The sequence below is a fragment of the Xiphophorus maculatus genome, chromosome 10, assembly GCF_002775205.1.
Source record: "Xiphophorus maculatus strain JP 163 A chromosome 10, X_maculatus-5.0-male, whole genome shotgun sequence".
NCBI classification, from domain to species: domain Eukaryota; kingdom Metazoa; phylum Chordata; class Actinopteri; order Cyprinodontiformes; family Poeciliidae; genus Xiphophorus; species Xiphophorus maculatus.
In genome coordinates, this window is record NC_036452.1 from 17,969,218 (window position 1) to 17,985,141 (window position 15,924).

The 15,924-nt window shown below is 38.8% G+C and overlaps 1 protein-coding gene across 3 annotated transcripts in view; it reads left to right on the top strand.

Annotated features, from left to right (window-relative positions):
- The window catches only part of ca10 (carbonic anhydrase 10), a 366,634-nt gene that overhangs the window by 61,185 nt on the left and 289,525 nt on the right, over positions 1 to 15,924 (top strand). For 2 of the 3 annotated variants that reach the window (XM_023341541.1, XM_023341542.1), the window contains one exon: positions 9,862 to 10,096. In XM_023341541.1, coding sequence (XP_023197309.1) covers positions 9,946 to 10,096 — 151 coding nt within the window. In that variant the 5' untranslated portion in view covers positions 9,862 to 9,945. Of the gene's footprint in view, positions 1 to 9,861; positions 10,097 to 14,317; positions 14,981 to 15,924 lie in introns of those variants that run through there. The other variant, XM_005806710.3, reaches the window with a different exon arrangement.

Below are 15,924 nucleotides of genomic sequence, written 5' to 3' on the forward strand. Positions count from 1 at the left end.
GACGTCACTAGTGGGGTGGAAGGCAGCAGTGATAAGTGTGACGGGAAAGTGTGTTCTATCTGTCAAGGGATCACATTTCTCAGCCTCTGTAGGTCAGATTGCAATAGGTATTTGGAAAAGAGCATCTGATCTATTGTCCAGCCTTGAATTCAGGTAATGTTGGACAATAGTTTTTTTTTTATTAATCTGGAAAAGATCTGCTGGCATTCCAAGTTTCATTTACAAGGGGGACCTGGCTGAGAACAACGGCACAACCACACGTCTAATGTTCTTTTACGGGTTTTCGCCTGGCATTTTAGGCATACCATTTAAAGGCACTTGTGTTCTTTGAAACAAGATATCGCAATCCTGCGTGACTGACTGTAAAATCAAGACTTTGTAGTAAGTAGGAAGGCCACATTTCTGTACAAGTTCAAACATTTGGAGTATTTCTAAATTCATTCTCGTCTAAACTCTTGCCTCCTAATGTTTTATTGTAGAGATGCACACGTTTCCATTTAATATCATGTCGACGGCAGGATATTCAATGACAACTTCAAATTTGGGATTCCTCACGCGGTTGTGCTGTCGGACTGCATTAAATAATCCAACAGGATCGATCCAGTTAAATCAGAGATCCAGTTCTTCTTTGACACGTTTTGGAAAGAAAAAAAAAAATAGTCGATGCGATAGTAGGGATCCGCATATATTCCTTTGAATAGTGACAAACAAGTCACCTTTTAGTCAAATTTTCTCTTCATTATTAACGTTTTCTATGTTATGACTCTCTCATGTAAGTGGCAGCAGCAGCAGCAGCAGCTCTCCAAGACGACCGTTCTAAAACCTCTTAAGTATTAAGTTATCTGGAAGACAGCTAGCTAAATGGGCTACTTTTATAATCTTGTTTTCCGCTCAAATTACTTTACAGTACAAGCTACATTTATTCAATCACACACACATACACACCCCCGCATTCGTTGAACGACTTTGTCTATAAACTCTTCCAGGCCACAGAGTTCTTGCACCCCTTCACACTCCATTGAGCTGATTGAACATAAGATGGGGTTCAGCGTGTTGCCCAAGGACACTTTGACATGTGGACCGCTGGCGCTCAAAATTAAACCGCTGACCTTCCAAATGGCAGACAACCGCTTTATCTCTTGTCCTGCATCTTCAGAACACACTGAAGCATTTACAGGCTGCAGCGTGTGAGCAACCTAAAGGAAAGGAGAGGGATTTAAAAAAAATAAATAAATAAATAAAATGTAATTGCTTAACTGGGCTGGCATCTGACTCTCAGTGCTGTGTAGCAAGGCAAAAGCGGGGAGAAGATGCAGACAAACACGAAAAAAGAACGCAAGAAATGATCTCTATTTGGAGAAGGAGCTAGCGGAGAAATGTCAATCAAATTTAGATTCTGATGTAAATGTGTCGGATAAGAAAAAAAAGGTGATCAAAACTGAGAAAAAGAAACAAACCGACAGATGAGCGTTCTTGCCATGCCACGATTCTGACCCGCCCCCATTGTTGTTGTTTCATATCCCCCTTTTTTTCCCACAAGGTTTCATCGGTGTGCTCAAATCCCAGATGTGTTTTCCTCACAAGGAAAAACAAACATTCATTCCTAACTCTGAGATTTGCTGTTAAAAAATAATTGCTACAGCAAAGTAAGAGTTGAACAAATGCAAATGTGCTTATTGTTTTGTCCAAAACATATTATTAAAAGAAAATATGATAGCACTGTATTTGAATGCGTGTGCATAAGACTGACATGACACTGTCACGAATATGACATAGCACCTATTATGAACATGAAGGAGTCTTCATGAATGTTTCTAACTGTTGTCATGATGTGTCATTTGGTAAATTATGCCAATTTTAATGCAAAATATCACTAAAAGTTGCATTAAAAGAGCATTAAAATGGCCAAGTTTGCATTATTTGATAAATAATGACGCTTTCAATGCAATGTTGTACTAAATCTTACACTAAAAATCGATTGAAAGTGTCAACTTTGCTCTAAAAGTGTCATTATTTTCCTAAGGACACTTCATGATAGTCATAAATATTCATGAAAACTCCGTCATGTTCATAGCAGGTGCTATATGACATTTATCACATTTATCATATGACATTTATTATGTCAGTCTTATGCACTCCCCTTCAAATAAAGCATTACCGAAAATATATTTAAAATTGCATCTCACAGCCCTTTGGACCCGTTTCAAAGGTGGCATGTTCCTCCAATTTTTGTGTTATCAGGACAAAATGTTGGTTCGAATGGCGGCTGTTCAGATCCACCTAGAGCCAGAAGAAGTACATTTTATTGTTTGTCTAACATCGTCTCCAAGTCTTAGTCTAATTGTAATATGTGAATGAAAGTATCAGCTGAGGTGTGTACCCTGAAATCTGTTTTTTTCTTTCCTCCATTATCAGTCTGTGCCGTTTTATTCTCGCTTTGATGGACACTTTGGATTCCCGAGAGGCCTGAGAAAAGCTGTCTGCTTGCAGCTGCAACATGACTGTCATTACAAGAGAAAAACAAAACTCAGACTGAATAATAATGAGACATGTCCATCTTTGAACAGGGATATTCTGAATGAATCATAATTAACTCAAATCAAATCTTTCTTCTCTCTCTCTGTTTCGTTCTTTCGTCTCCACTTCTAATCTCTCTCTCTCTCTCTTTGCCTTCTATTCTCCATCTGTTTCTGATAAGGCAAAGTCATTGAAGAAAAATAAAATCATTTGGTCGGCCTTAATGTGTTTTGATTTTTCCCATTAGCAACCCAGTCATTCGTCCTCATGTAGATGTGAGCATAATTAGTGTCTTTCATCTGCATAAATTTGGTTTCTGAACCACCAGAGCTCCGAGCGGGCCACTAAACGCTATCATATCGACAAGTAGTTGACTCCGCAATGAAAGTCAAGTTACTAAAAACATCTAGGAGGGTGCTTTCTTACTTTCTTCCATCTTGCACACCTACACAGACAATTTTGAATGGCATTTTAACTGAAATCGAAGAACTTGAAGAACCTAGAAGAATACACCGTTTATGATTAGCCTTGATTGATACTGTCCAACTGTTGCCAACTCAACGACTTCATTGCAATTGTGAAATCCTTTTCAGATCTGCCCAGAGATTTTCAACCAAAAACAGTGTGTGTTGCACTTTCAAACTCTATTTAGAGCCAGCCGTCAGTAGTACCAATCTGTTTTGTCTGAATTTTGGTCAGAAGTATTTTGGTCGGCGCTAATCCGTTTTCAAAGCGAGCAGCCAGTGTTCAACTTCGCTCCTGCCTTCGAATTACACCGATTAAATGACTCGCGTTGCCAATGAGAAGTGCGCCGTAACTTGGCGGGTCCGCCATTGTTTCGGTTTTGTCCACATTCAAGCCACAGCTGCCTCTCAGAAAAGCCCCGCCTTCGTCCTCCCTATTAAGACCTACCACAGTTGTTTTTCCGCACTCTTCTGGCGGCCTGGGCGAAAGAGTCGGCTCGCATCAAGTTAAAAAAGCAGAGGCCTCGAGACACAGCTGCGAGAGGAGGTCTGCGCAAAGTGTGCTGACACAGGAGGTGTTCTGTCTGACCCAGACTGACTGTGGCTTTCAGTGAAGGAAGTGAGGCAGTTATTAAATTTAATGGTCTACTTGATAGCTGCATCGCTGCACTTCTTCTACCTCACAACAAAGTCGTGTGGCTGGGCGGCACATATCTGTTGGGGAGTCGTTACGCTCTGTGAGCTTTACTCTCCAAGAATCACTGTCTGTTTTGCTTTAAAAACGTAACACCAATAAGCCGAAGGAGGCCTGTCCTTGAACAGGTTAGGAAGCGTCTGTTCTGTCCATTATCATTCTTGGATAATGAGATTTTACTCTGCTCAGTTCTGTCTATTTTCAGCTTATTTCAGAATGAGCTGTTTCGAGGCCTCTTGTCACGTTAAATCCAGATTTTTTTCTCCTTGACTGATGTAAAGCTAACACAAAATTCTGTTAATTTTGGCTCAGTGGTACCAAACCGGCTGCTGCTTGCCTTCCTCAAAATTTTCAATTTCAATCAAATATCTATCATGAAGTTAGTTTTTAAACAGACACTGGTGACAGGCAAAAACTATGGACATGCAGGACCGTATCTCAATGTCAAATATAAATTGGTCTCAAATGTCACAAACCACTGCTAGTTTGTATGTTTTGCCAGGAGCCATTTTGTTTCTGAATGACGCCCGGTAGCCGCCCGTCTGACTGTCACTCCGCTGGTGACACAGCTCCTTACGGCTTCTGGTCCCAGTTTTCTGTCATGTTTTCAAGTAGATAAATACTGGAGAACCTCATTGATTATTGCTTATTCTTTACGCCCAACTACATGAAAGTTCAAAAGGGCAATGTCCACCTCACCGCCAATATCGCCAACAATTTGTGCAGTGCAAGTACCTGCCTACACCCATTTGCTTGATTTCCGTCATCCTAACTCCTCTGAACCTTGCAATATTGCTTAGCTTGTGCGGCCTGGGAGACATGGCCACATGTTTCCAAGAGTTTAAAGAGATCATCATTTTAATTGCATCATTACAAGCGAGGATACACTCTTGATCATGCTGGAGTGGATCCTAACATCTGTCTGCCCTCTGGTATCTGGAATGAAGTCGGCAGAAGGAATTAGGAAACTCTTCAAACTTTTAATTGCGCGTAGGATTCTGGGCATGGAGAGTTTGCCAAGAAAAGAAGTGAACTGTTATGTCTTATTCCCAGCTTTCCCCCCGTCACCGTGTCTTGCTCCGTCTGCAGACGTATCTTTATTTGTCTTTCCTGCCTCAAAGACAAAGTGAATTCTGCTCTCTTTCCAATTTGCATTTGACCCTTTAGAGTTCCCCTAGCATTTCTTGTTGATTTCTTTTTTGTTGTTGTTAAAAATTGGCGTTTTCTGACCTGGCCAGTGTAAGAGAAAAGAATAATTACATCTCTTGCTTCTTTGTGCTGTGTCAGCTGACAAGTAAATTGCGCTAAAGAGGAGACACAGTTTCACTATACTCCCCTGATTATTTGAATAAATTGCACTCTTTTTGGGGGGGGGCATTATGCCATTTATTTCAATCCTCAGGATGAATGTGCATTTGCAAGTGTCATGCTGTCAACGTATGTGACCTTAAATGATGAAAATACGTAGGTAATGTGACAACATGTTGTCTGTCTTAAAGCAGGGGTGACGTCACTTTCACATTCTGGAAAACACTCATAAATTCGGTGTGTTCCAAAATCGTTGACATAAAGCTATGATCATATAGCATTCAGTTTAGTTTTGAACTAAATATGAATACCTTTTTTTTTATAAAATAGTGGTTGGATGTTGGGCGTTTACTCCGAAGTATGTTGATCCTTGCGTACAACTATGATTTAAATGTCACAAAGCTTAATGAACTTAATGAAATTACTGATCTGACTTCAAAGACTAGAGTCCAGACTGCTTTACACTGCTTTAAATTTATTTGACTAAAAAAACAAATAAGAATTTCAGTTCATAAATAACAGAGATGTTTGTGAATATAAAGGAAATGCGCTGTAAAAATACGGCAAATTTCATTTTTGGATGAACAGAAATGTTGGTGAATTTAACACGGAAACCTTGTAAAATTACAGACAAAATTCTGACGGAAATTCCATAGAATTACAGAAAAAGTACTGGCAGAAGATTAGCAGGATATTTTCTGGGTTTTTTTTTAGGGATTTTCTTCTTTTTAGGGAAAAATATGGAATAGTTTTTTCTCCAGAAGGATGGACTCTTTCTACCTCGGTTCTTTCCTTCCATCCTTCCATTCGCAGTGACTCTCCTCTACTGTGTCCTTTATTTTCTTCTCTTGCCTCACTGTGTTCTTCCTACATTTTTTCCTCCTGCCATCTCTCCATTTACTCCTTCGGTACATATTACCTCCCTTTATTCTGTGTGTTTACGCTTCCTTCCTTAAGTCTTTTCTCTTTTGTTAAATCCCCCCTCCGTATTTTAATGAGAAATGTCTGCCATATTTTTTGCAAATTGTATGTTAATTTATAAAACCTCTTAAAAGTTGAGTCTGGAAAAAATCTAGAACGTTTACATTAAAAAAGTGGGCAGAAGCCCTTGGGAAAGCCTCCAGTCTGCCCTTAATAGTGACCCTGTGAGTGAAAACTTGTTTTAGCTTGCAACCTGTCTGGAGCCTATACCCTCCAGACTGCTGGAGATGGGCACTAGTGACCCTGAACAGGGCAGGTTAGGATAAAAAAAAAATAGCTGGATTGATTTGATGACTCATTTTTCATCTGGATCCAAGCAGTATTTTGTGTCGCCAAGCGGTTGAAGTGGACGCTCTTTTATTTTTCATTTTTCTTCGCAAGCCACGATATACATTCAGCGCTTGCGAATAAACAGAAACCCTCTAAAAACACGTCGTAACTGAATAGTCGCAAAAATTGAGTGCAAATGTAAATGTGACATGCAGCGGGGCGCTTTTAGAGAAGCAAGAACTTCAGTTAGCTTTCTGTGACTTTTAGTGTAATGATAAAAAAGTAGACTCGTTCATTTTGATATCTTATTTCTGTAACGCTAAAGCCTGTGGCTCTTCTGAAATGTTCCTGCCGGTAAATATTGAAAAGATTGGATGCTCTTATTTTACAAATCTGTTGTTTTTTGGTTGTTGTTTTTTTTTTGGCACCTCTAAATAGAGACGGTCATGATGGATCATTTCTGAATAGACACCATGACAATCCCATTGACACAAAGAGTGAGCCTGAGTCAAAGGAGGAATGAAGGTGAGAGCTGCAATTTTACTGTTTTTTTTTTTATTTTTATCCAAATGCTAGCTGAACAATTCATTGATTTCATCCTTCCAGGAGAAAACCACTGTTTAAATGTTCTTTTTAAAAGAAGCAGATTTACTCTGAGAAGTCACACACTGCAAGAAAGACACCGGATGGATTCTTGATGGGTTAAAGCATTGCGGTCTAAAGGGACACGGAAAAGAAGCACTTTGAGAGAGAGGAAAAAAAACACATGCTGTGTATGATATTGATCGCCCATGATTCTCTACCTCCTGCCCGGTCTGTCTGACTTAGAGCATCACATGGGCAATAAGCTGAGTGGGATAAATGGAGGAAAATCACAGAATTAGGTTTTTTATGCCTCTGAAACATGGCAACACTTTGAGATAAAATTCTGAGGTTTCCAGAAGTGGGAGCCACAAGAATAAAAGGTTTTGATTTTCCACAAATTATGTTTCCGCTGGGATGACTTTTTGTTGCATTTTGACTGCTTTCATGTCGGTGCTTGTGTTCAAGCCTTGCTCCTGTCAGACAAAAAAAAAAAAAAAAAACGAGAATAAAAACCTCACTGGGATGTTTTTGTGTCTGTAAGGCCATATTATCGCTCCGCCTTAACCTTTAGACAACTAGTGGATCAAAAATGAATTTCTGAAGATTTCTGGTTTTCCATTGTACTGTAGGTGACAGGCTTTTTATTACTTTATCAGTACCACACAGTTAAATTTAATAAACATCATGTAGTTACAGCATCTACTGAAGTTTTATTGAAAATTAAAATACTATATATTTCCTTTTCAATGCACTGTATTTGAAACTAATATCTTGCATTGACTGCGCAGAGTCTCTATTGATTTACACGCCATAAATCAATAGAGAATTGAGCAGGTTTGTAATATAGATAATAAGGTGGTATAATTAGGTTATTGCTAGCAATGCTTCCTCAAAACGAGACAAAACCTTACAAAGTGAGTCTGTTTTGTTTTTGCTGAATATAAATCTAGCAAAATTTAAAGAGTCTAGATGTGATAATAAAAATGGCAAGTATTTTGTTAAAGTGATTTTTCTGAGTATTTTATACATGTATTTGACATCTTAAATGAAATCTGTTTATTAACTATAAGTAAAGAGTGGTGCTAAAACTCAGAAACTTTGCAGCTTTACTTGTTGAGCTACATAATCACATACAAATGCAAATTATTTACACAATGATAAATACTTTGGTTAGCTAGAAACTAACCGAAATAGATTAGGCCTCAACAAAGATTTCAATATTGATTTATTTAGAAGTGCTGTGTCTGTTTTTACAAATGCAAATGCATAGCCATATTTCCTGATCACACCTTCATCCATTTTTTCTACATTTTCTTTCATATAAACAAACACGCTGCTGTTTCTACACATGCATATAATTAATGCAAAGTCACAGGAAAAAGGGTGAAATTCTTCCTAAATCATATGAAGCAGTTTTTAAGAGTTTCGATTTGTTGAAATTGCGCATTTTTTCTTTTTTTTTTACAAACTTGTTTGTGGGTCTTACGATCCCCCCCCCTCCCCCACCCCTCCAATTTTAGACCACTTTTATATCAAGCTATTTGTTTAGCAGCGTATCAAAACCCAGTAATATGTACACACAAAATGGTTACAAAATCTGAACACTCTAACCGGGTTGTATCGATTCTGCCCCACCTCACGGCTGAGAGGCAAATCAAATCTTAAACAGATAATAAACAAGTGAAGTATTCTCCGGAGTGATGCGAAATGTTGCTCGTTCTCAATTGGTTTGAAAAGGTGTGAAAACTTTAGAAGATCAAGCGCTCATTTTCTACAGGATATCCACAAAACAGCGTTTTGCCCGAATATGTCTGTGCTAAGAGTAAATTCCTCTACATTTTGAATTGATTTTGGCTGATAGCCAACGCTCGCTGGAGCTATATTCTCATCCGGTAGCCGAATGTCCTGCAGTACCAAATGCACCACCGTGATTAGGATGATCCGTTTCACCTGTTGTTGTTTGGGCAGAACAACGGAACTCTGAGAAGGCCGTGGAGAAAATGCACAGTTCGGTGGTTTTTGTTTGTTTCCCCCGAGAAAAGAAACACTTGTAGCAAAACCAAACATTTTATTATGAAGAAAAGTGACCTTTTTTTTTTTTAAAATAAAATCGACCTGAAAGCCTCACCTGTGAAGTACTGGATTGAATTGTCGGGAAAACTACATGAGAAGCTGCTTTCCGGTGTGCTTAGTAAATAGAGGTCCAGGTGAGCTAACAATTTCATAGTTTTAACGTGGCTGCTCAAAAACGGTTCTTATAGGTACTATAAGACATTATAAGAACTGTATTGTTTTTTTGTTAAGTGTTTTGTCACTTTGGTGAAACACACCAAAACGTTTTGGAACTTTGTCTCTCAGTAAGAGTTTTCCATAATCATTTTAGTAAAATGCAGCTAATGGCATTAGGTTTTGAAAGCCTTAGCAGCGTTTTTTTTTTCTATGTTGGTGGTACAAGCTGGCCGCAACGAGACAAAGTAGTAGGACATAAATATATAAAAGTAATTTTTCAGACATTTTTAAGATTACCATAACTGCAACCCATCTTTATGAAAAGCATTTGGGATTCTCTGTATATTCCTGTGTTATTTACACAATGAGACATACTTTGGTTGGTTAGAAACTAACCAAAATAGATTAGGCCTCAACAGAGATTTGAATATTTATTTATTTAGAAGTGCTATGTCTGTTTTTACTTATGTTAACCTGACTTTGCCTTTGGACTCTCATATAAGCTTTTTGCTGTTCTTGCTAATCGGGTGTCAGATGTTTAGAGATTGAGTCCTCTTAAAGCACACATTATAATTAACTATCTCTTTAAAATGGCTGATTGGGATATGCTTTACTTCCCTATGAATGCTTATGCTGAAACAACTCAGAAATGCTATTGGCCTTTTAGACCATGGTGATGTTCTTTGGAGATATTCTTTGTTGAACTGCTTTCAGACGCATCACATGTATCCATCTGTATTTTCTTAAAACCCTGAAAAGACTTTCTCAGCACCTTTTTTTAAAAAAAATATTATTATTATTTTTTTACTGTAGAGAACCTGCCAGTTCGGTCGCACTGAAGCCTTCCACAGCGTGACCCAGAAAACTGGAACTGCCTAACGATTGTGCCGAGAGAGAATGACAGCACTATCTCTGAGCCAACGAGGCCAATTCAAAGAAAGGCGTGTCGAAATACCCCACCCGGCCGACCGTGCAACGGAGAGGGAGTGTTGGCTGGACTGGCTGTCCATCTGTGTTGTTGAAAGGAGGAAGGAGTCTCATGTTTCAGGTGGGACTCTCTTTGTTCTGCTGCTGTGAATCTGAAGGAGGCTAGAGTGTTTTAGAGAAACTGAATTGCTTTTCAAGCTCCCACTTTTCATGAGCGTTCGATTAGAATCAGAATGATTTTTTTTTTTCTTTGGATTTCTGGGGGTCTGAATTTGATCCGTTACATAGCAAATTAGCCGAATATTCACTTAAATGGTCAAGAACTGCAGTATTAATACGTTTTTTGTGTTGGACATCAACACAAAAATGTCAGTAATGCACTTTTTAGATTTTTATTTGTTTCTTTAAGAGCAGATCAAACTGTTTCGCTCTTCACTTGCACCAGAACTGGTAGTATTCATTTTAGAGCGTAGTACATTCCTTCTTCTGGGGATTTTTCTTTTCTTGAATCCATGTCTTCTTTTAATGAAAAATGTTGATAAATTCCTGTAGAATTTTTGTATTTTAAAGGCATTGGGAGATTTGCACAATCAAATTATTTGAGCTTTACACCATGTCATTCCCTGTTTTGGTTCCTTCTTGCATATTTGTGGAAGTTTGAATCTCTCGTGGCAGCCGTTTTGCAGTTTCTAAATGCTTTCTCTCACAAAGCTCCAGCTAATTCCACAAATCTCCTCCTTGGAGTTGCCGACTCCAGCAGAGCTCCAGCCTCACACAACCCCACCAGACTAGTGGCAGCAGCATTTGGCAAAAACCTGGTGGAACTGCTGAGCTTATCATACATACTTCAGTCCAACACTCCTAAGACCAGTTGTAAATGGCTTAATGGAAGAAGTTTGTGATGAAGTTCTGAAGGCAGTGTGTCAGAAAGAGTAGGAGCTTCTTAAAAAGACAGAAGCTAATTTCAAAGCATCAAATTGCAAAGTCAAATTTCTTCTGATTGATATATACAGCATATTTGCAACAACTAAAGGAAGCGATTACAGTTTTATAGCAAAGTATGCATGGAAGGAATTGGCACAAAAAAGCTTATTCTTGTATCACCGCATTAGCTAAGACTCATGCCTTGCTAATGTCTTGTCTTTTTCAGTCCATGTTGGATAGTACTCTCTTATATGTAAAATGCCTCAATGTTTGATTCTCCCATTTTATTGATGCATGTTTATACCTGAGACAGACCCAAAGTTATGATGGAAAAAATCTAATTAAGTTGTCCGTTTTTGTATTAGCTGCTAGTTGAGATCAACACATTTAACCTAACATCTACACTTTACCTTTTTACTGGCTGATCTCTTAAAATATATAAATGATGTGTTTTGTCTTTTATTGTTTTGTTTTTTTTGCCAAACATGTATTAAACATAAAATTCAGGGCTCATTCACAAATTGAATGAGCCCTGGATCACTCATTGATCACTGGATCACTCATCCTGGATCACTCAATGAGTGGTTGATCCTGTTAGGTGTGATGCTGTCTTCTAGTCACTGTGATTGGTTGATGAATGAGGGATACAAAAAAACAAATACACCTCCAGTAATCGATTGATAGAATTTAAAAAGGCGTGTCATGGTAATGAAGCAACAGTATACTGTACCCCATTTATATCTCCATTATTTTGATTTGTCATGGATTCTCACCATGCTAGCCATTTTACTCATCTGTTTATTAATGTCGCTGCTCAGCTGTAGGCAATTTACAGTGATTGCCTGCTTGTAAAGTTGTTGTTCTGGCGAAATGACCTACATACTGTAGAATGCAAGTACAAAAAGGACTAGAAAACCAAACATTGACAGAGGAGCAGTGGCTGCTGCTGGCACAGCTCTATCCATTTTACAGACTTAATCTTTGCTTTCTGTCTCTCTTTTCACCATCTTCCCTCGATTAAGACATTCTTAGGTTCACTAAAAGTCCTTCTCACTACTCCTGACAATTTGTCACATTAGGAGCTTTCTTAAAGCCTAAAGTGCTTTGTGAATAACTTTTCTTACCAAAGTAAGATCCTAAAGACTTTTTGAATACCAGAAATTCAAATAATTTTTTAAAAATAACATCACAATATGCTACTTTTAGTGTATCAAAAAAGTAGTTCTGTAAACTTTTTAAATTTCTGAACTACTGTACCCTGTATATCCCAGTTTATTTTATTAAATCAAAAGTTTAAAAGATATTTAAGTCTGGTAAACTTAAAGTTTAGATCTTTTCAACCCCAAAGGTTGTTGCTGACGAGAAAGGAGACTAATCTCTCAACAAACTCACAATTTAAAAGGAATATAAATTCAAATTTGTTTTTTCTTGACCTCAAATGTATTTTTATTTTCAGAATGACAGATTATTTATATATTATATTATTATTTATAATTATTTATTATTATTTCAGTATTATTTTTGAAATGAGAGATTTACATTAAGATTATTTTGCCTTCAGACAGTTTGGGTGATGTCAAATGATAATGTTGCAACTCTGTAAGCTTCTGTTTTTACATTCATATTGTTGGATGGAAGCACACTTGTGGGTGCATTGGTACTGTAGTGAACAAAATGATCAATTTCAACAACAATATCATGCTTAAGTGGGAAATATAAAATAAACAGTCGTCCATGTGGACTGGTTGACGAAGGTATTTAAAGATTATGGTTTATCAGCTGTCCTGACTGCAGAGGTTATATTATGGAATGTATATGGCATATATTCCTCAAGCAGACTTTTTTTTTTACTCAAGTTGGAAAGAATATTATTTTTCTGGCTAGAACATTTCATGCTTCACAAGTAAAGTGCAGAGCTCCTGGAAAGTCTTGATATGGTGCTTACACTGCAGCATATGTCAGTTTAGTAATCACACCCACCTTATACTTATGAGCAATCACACACTTATCTGACACCTCATGAAAATAGTCCTGCTAAGATGCGTCAAGGACAAGCTGTGAGAACTCCCATACTTCACTTGCAAGAACAGAAATATAGTTTTCTCGTGCAGTCCTAGATGAGAATGCATTTTTTGTTTTCATGGATTAAAGCAGAAAGAGGTGTCTACAATCCTGACAATGGGATAAAGTCACCATACTTTGCCAATTGACTCCTGGAGATAGGGGGGAAATATTCCCCATGCAAGCTTTTACAGTTGGATTTTGGTCAGAAATCTTAAATAAGTGTAGTTTTTCTATTGTTTTAAGCTGTGGAGTGTGCACAGAACCTGTTTAGGTTAATTAAAATAAAATGGTGGATATGGCATGTTTCTATTTTAAGATTTGCATGTGGTAATAAATGTACTTTAAATGTTCATATACATTTGATCTTCATTGTCTTTTTGTCATAAATAGAATCTAGGAGTTTTTTTGTTTAAGTTCAACCGTTTTTTTTTAACAGTGCACCATTTCGATTTTTTTTCTTTGCTTCGTCTTCGTCTATCAAATATCTTTTTCTGTTCGTATTTTAATCCACTGACTTCTTCCTACGCTGCTTTGAAATAAGTCGCATCTGTGAGAAGCCACCAGTACTTTAATTACTGCGACACGGACAATATTTCAAACCCAAACATGTCACACTTCATCCCCCCCTCTCTGTTTCTTTCTCCCCGCAATGCGCGCGGTCCGTCCACCTGTGTACCAGCCGTATGAGCGCGCCTCGATGAACCGCGCAGGATAAGCCAGACTCAGTCTTGGCAGGAAAGCGTTCATCATCTTATCGTCAATCGATGAAAAACACAATTTACTTCTCAGAGGACTTTTTAAACCAAAATCGACTTTCCTCTTTAATTAGTTTTAGTCGCCAGTTTAGATTTCCGAAGGGCCCACAGGCGCAGTTGTCGCCTGACGGCTCCGGAGGGTTTATTTACAGTTTCCCTGGTCTCCACTCAGCATGGTGTCTTGCACACTGAGTCTTATACTCGGGATGCTTGGATACTACAGGGCGCGGTGGAAAGACGAAGCTGCATCACTTTTACTAACTTTAGAGGCGGAATAAACGGAAACTGAGCGGTGATGGATTAAAAATAAAAGCGCACACAAACCACTAACCAGAAAGGGGGATAGGGAGGAGTACATGACGGACTGAAGGTATTAAGAGGGCCCGCATAATTTTATTTATTTGTCGAATTATATTTCGAAGACAACTCTTCGGTAGCAAGAGCTTTTGCCCTCCATACTAAAAAACGGACAAAAAACTAAAATGCTACATTTCAGGCCTAAATATAAATAAATAATAATATTTTTTTTTAAAAAAAATCCTCAAAACTCTTAATTTGAAGTGCTCCCCGGAAGTTTAGTTGCCACACTGTCCAGCTTGACGCTGGCACGTTCCGGTGACGCGGAGAAGTCTGGATCGCAGGCTTGCACCTGGACGCGAGTTTTGCCGAGTTCTGGGTTCGTCTCCAGGTGTTAGACGGACCCCACAGCTTACCCAGTAATTACAAAAAATCTGTCGTTTTTATTTTTACTTTCGCACACCTTCCTGTAGGACAAAACAAAACAAACCCTCTCAAAGATCTTTTTTTGACGCGTCTGTGAGGACGGGATGTCCGCCGATACGTAAAGAGGACGGCGCCGGATGGATGAGCGGACGGATGGATGGATGCACTGGAATATTACTATGAACTAAATGCTCGGAGGAGGACTCTGCTCTTGGATCTTTCTCTCTGGAGTTCTTGATTGTTTTCTTCCTGATCAGTGAAAGCCATCTCCCGTCCTGAGGATCTGGTCACCTGCTATGCGTCTGGTGTGGATGATACCTGGCGGAAGGTGTGCAGCGGGATCCAGCCTGACAGGACACAACTTCAGCATCTGATAACCCAAAGCCCCGCTTCCCATTCGTTTTGCCCCATTAAAAAAAAAAAAAAAAAAAAAAAAAACCCACTCGTGTGCGTGATGCGCGTGGAATGAGGACAGATGATGGATATAATTTGGGAGCTATTGATCATTCTTCACGCGAATGTTATTGTGTGCATATCAGGTGAGTCATGGGCGTCACTTGCGCCTTTCTGGGCAGGTGCAATCAATATAGGCAGATACAAAAGATGTTTGACTGATATTAACGCAAGAGTACGGGACTTTGGGGACTGATGTGTGACGGGGGTGGGGTTGGGTGTTGAGGTGTGTGTGGATGGAGGGGTTCGAGATGAATTCACCAAAAATGCGTATTGACACCTTCGGATCGTGTTTTAGTTGGCTTACTGCATCATTCACTCTGTATGTGTGATTGTTTTGTTATAAACAGAGATTATATTTTATCCAGTTTCCAGGACTGGATGCGCAGTCCTTGACGCATGGATCACACAATGGGGCTTCAAAATGTTAACAGTTTCAAAGAACACGTTCAGGCTTTAGGCTATTTTATTTATTTATTTTTTTTTACTATTCATCTACCCCTTCTGGTATTGATGAATCCTCTGCACTAAAGAAACTTCTGAGACTGGAGCTTTCGTGCGAAGCGCGATCTGCGGTGTTGTGGCGCTGTAGATTGCGCCCTGCGTTAATGGTTTTCTGTGGACATGTTGACGCGCCTTTTGGTTCTTTCCTCATTCTGTAGTTTTTGCCCGGTTTGTTCATTATCGGCCTGCTGATCGCATAAATGACTTCTAGCTTTGACTTGTGTTGGAAACTGGAACCCTGGAAATATACGGCAGGTGTTCAGTGTTTATAAATGACGCAAATCTGGGAATTTATGGCAACTTGTGCGTAAATTCCTGTCTCTGCGTACTGCGCTTGTCAGGTGAAGGGGGATTTTCAAATATTCATGCAGACTTTTTTTTTTCGTTATGAAGATCACAAAACACGATTTGCCTCCACCCATGTTTGTCTTTGGTTTTCTTCACTTCATCAAAATGCCTTTTTTGTTTGAGAAGTGCTTTTGCTATCTGCCATTTAGCCTTCCTATTTCCCCTCTTTTTTTTTTCT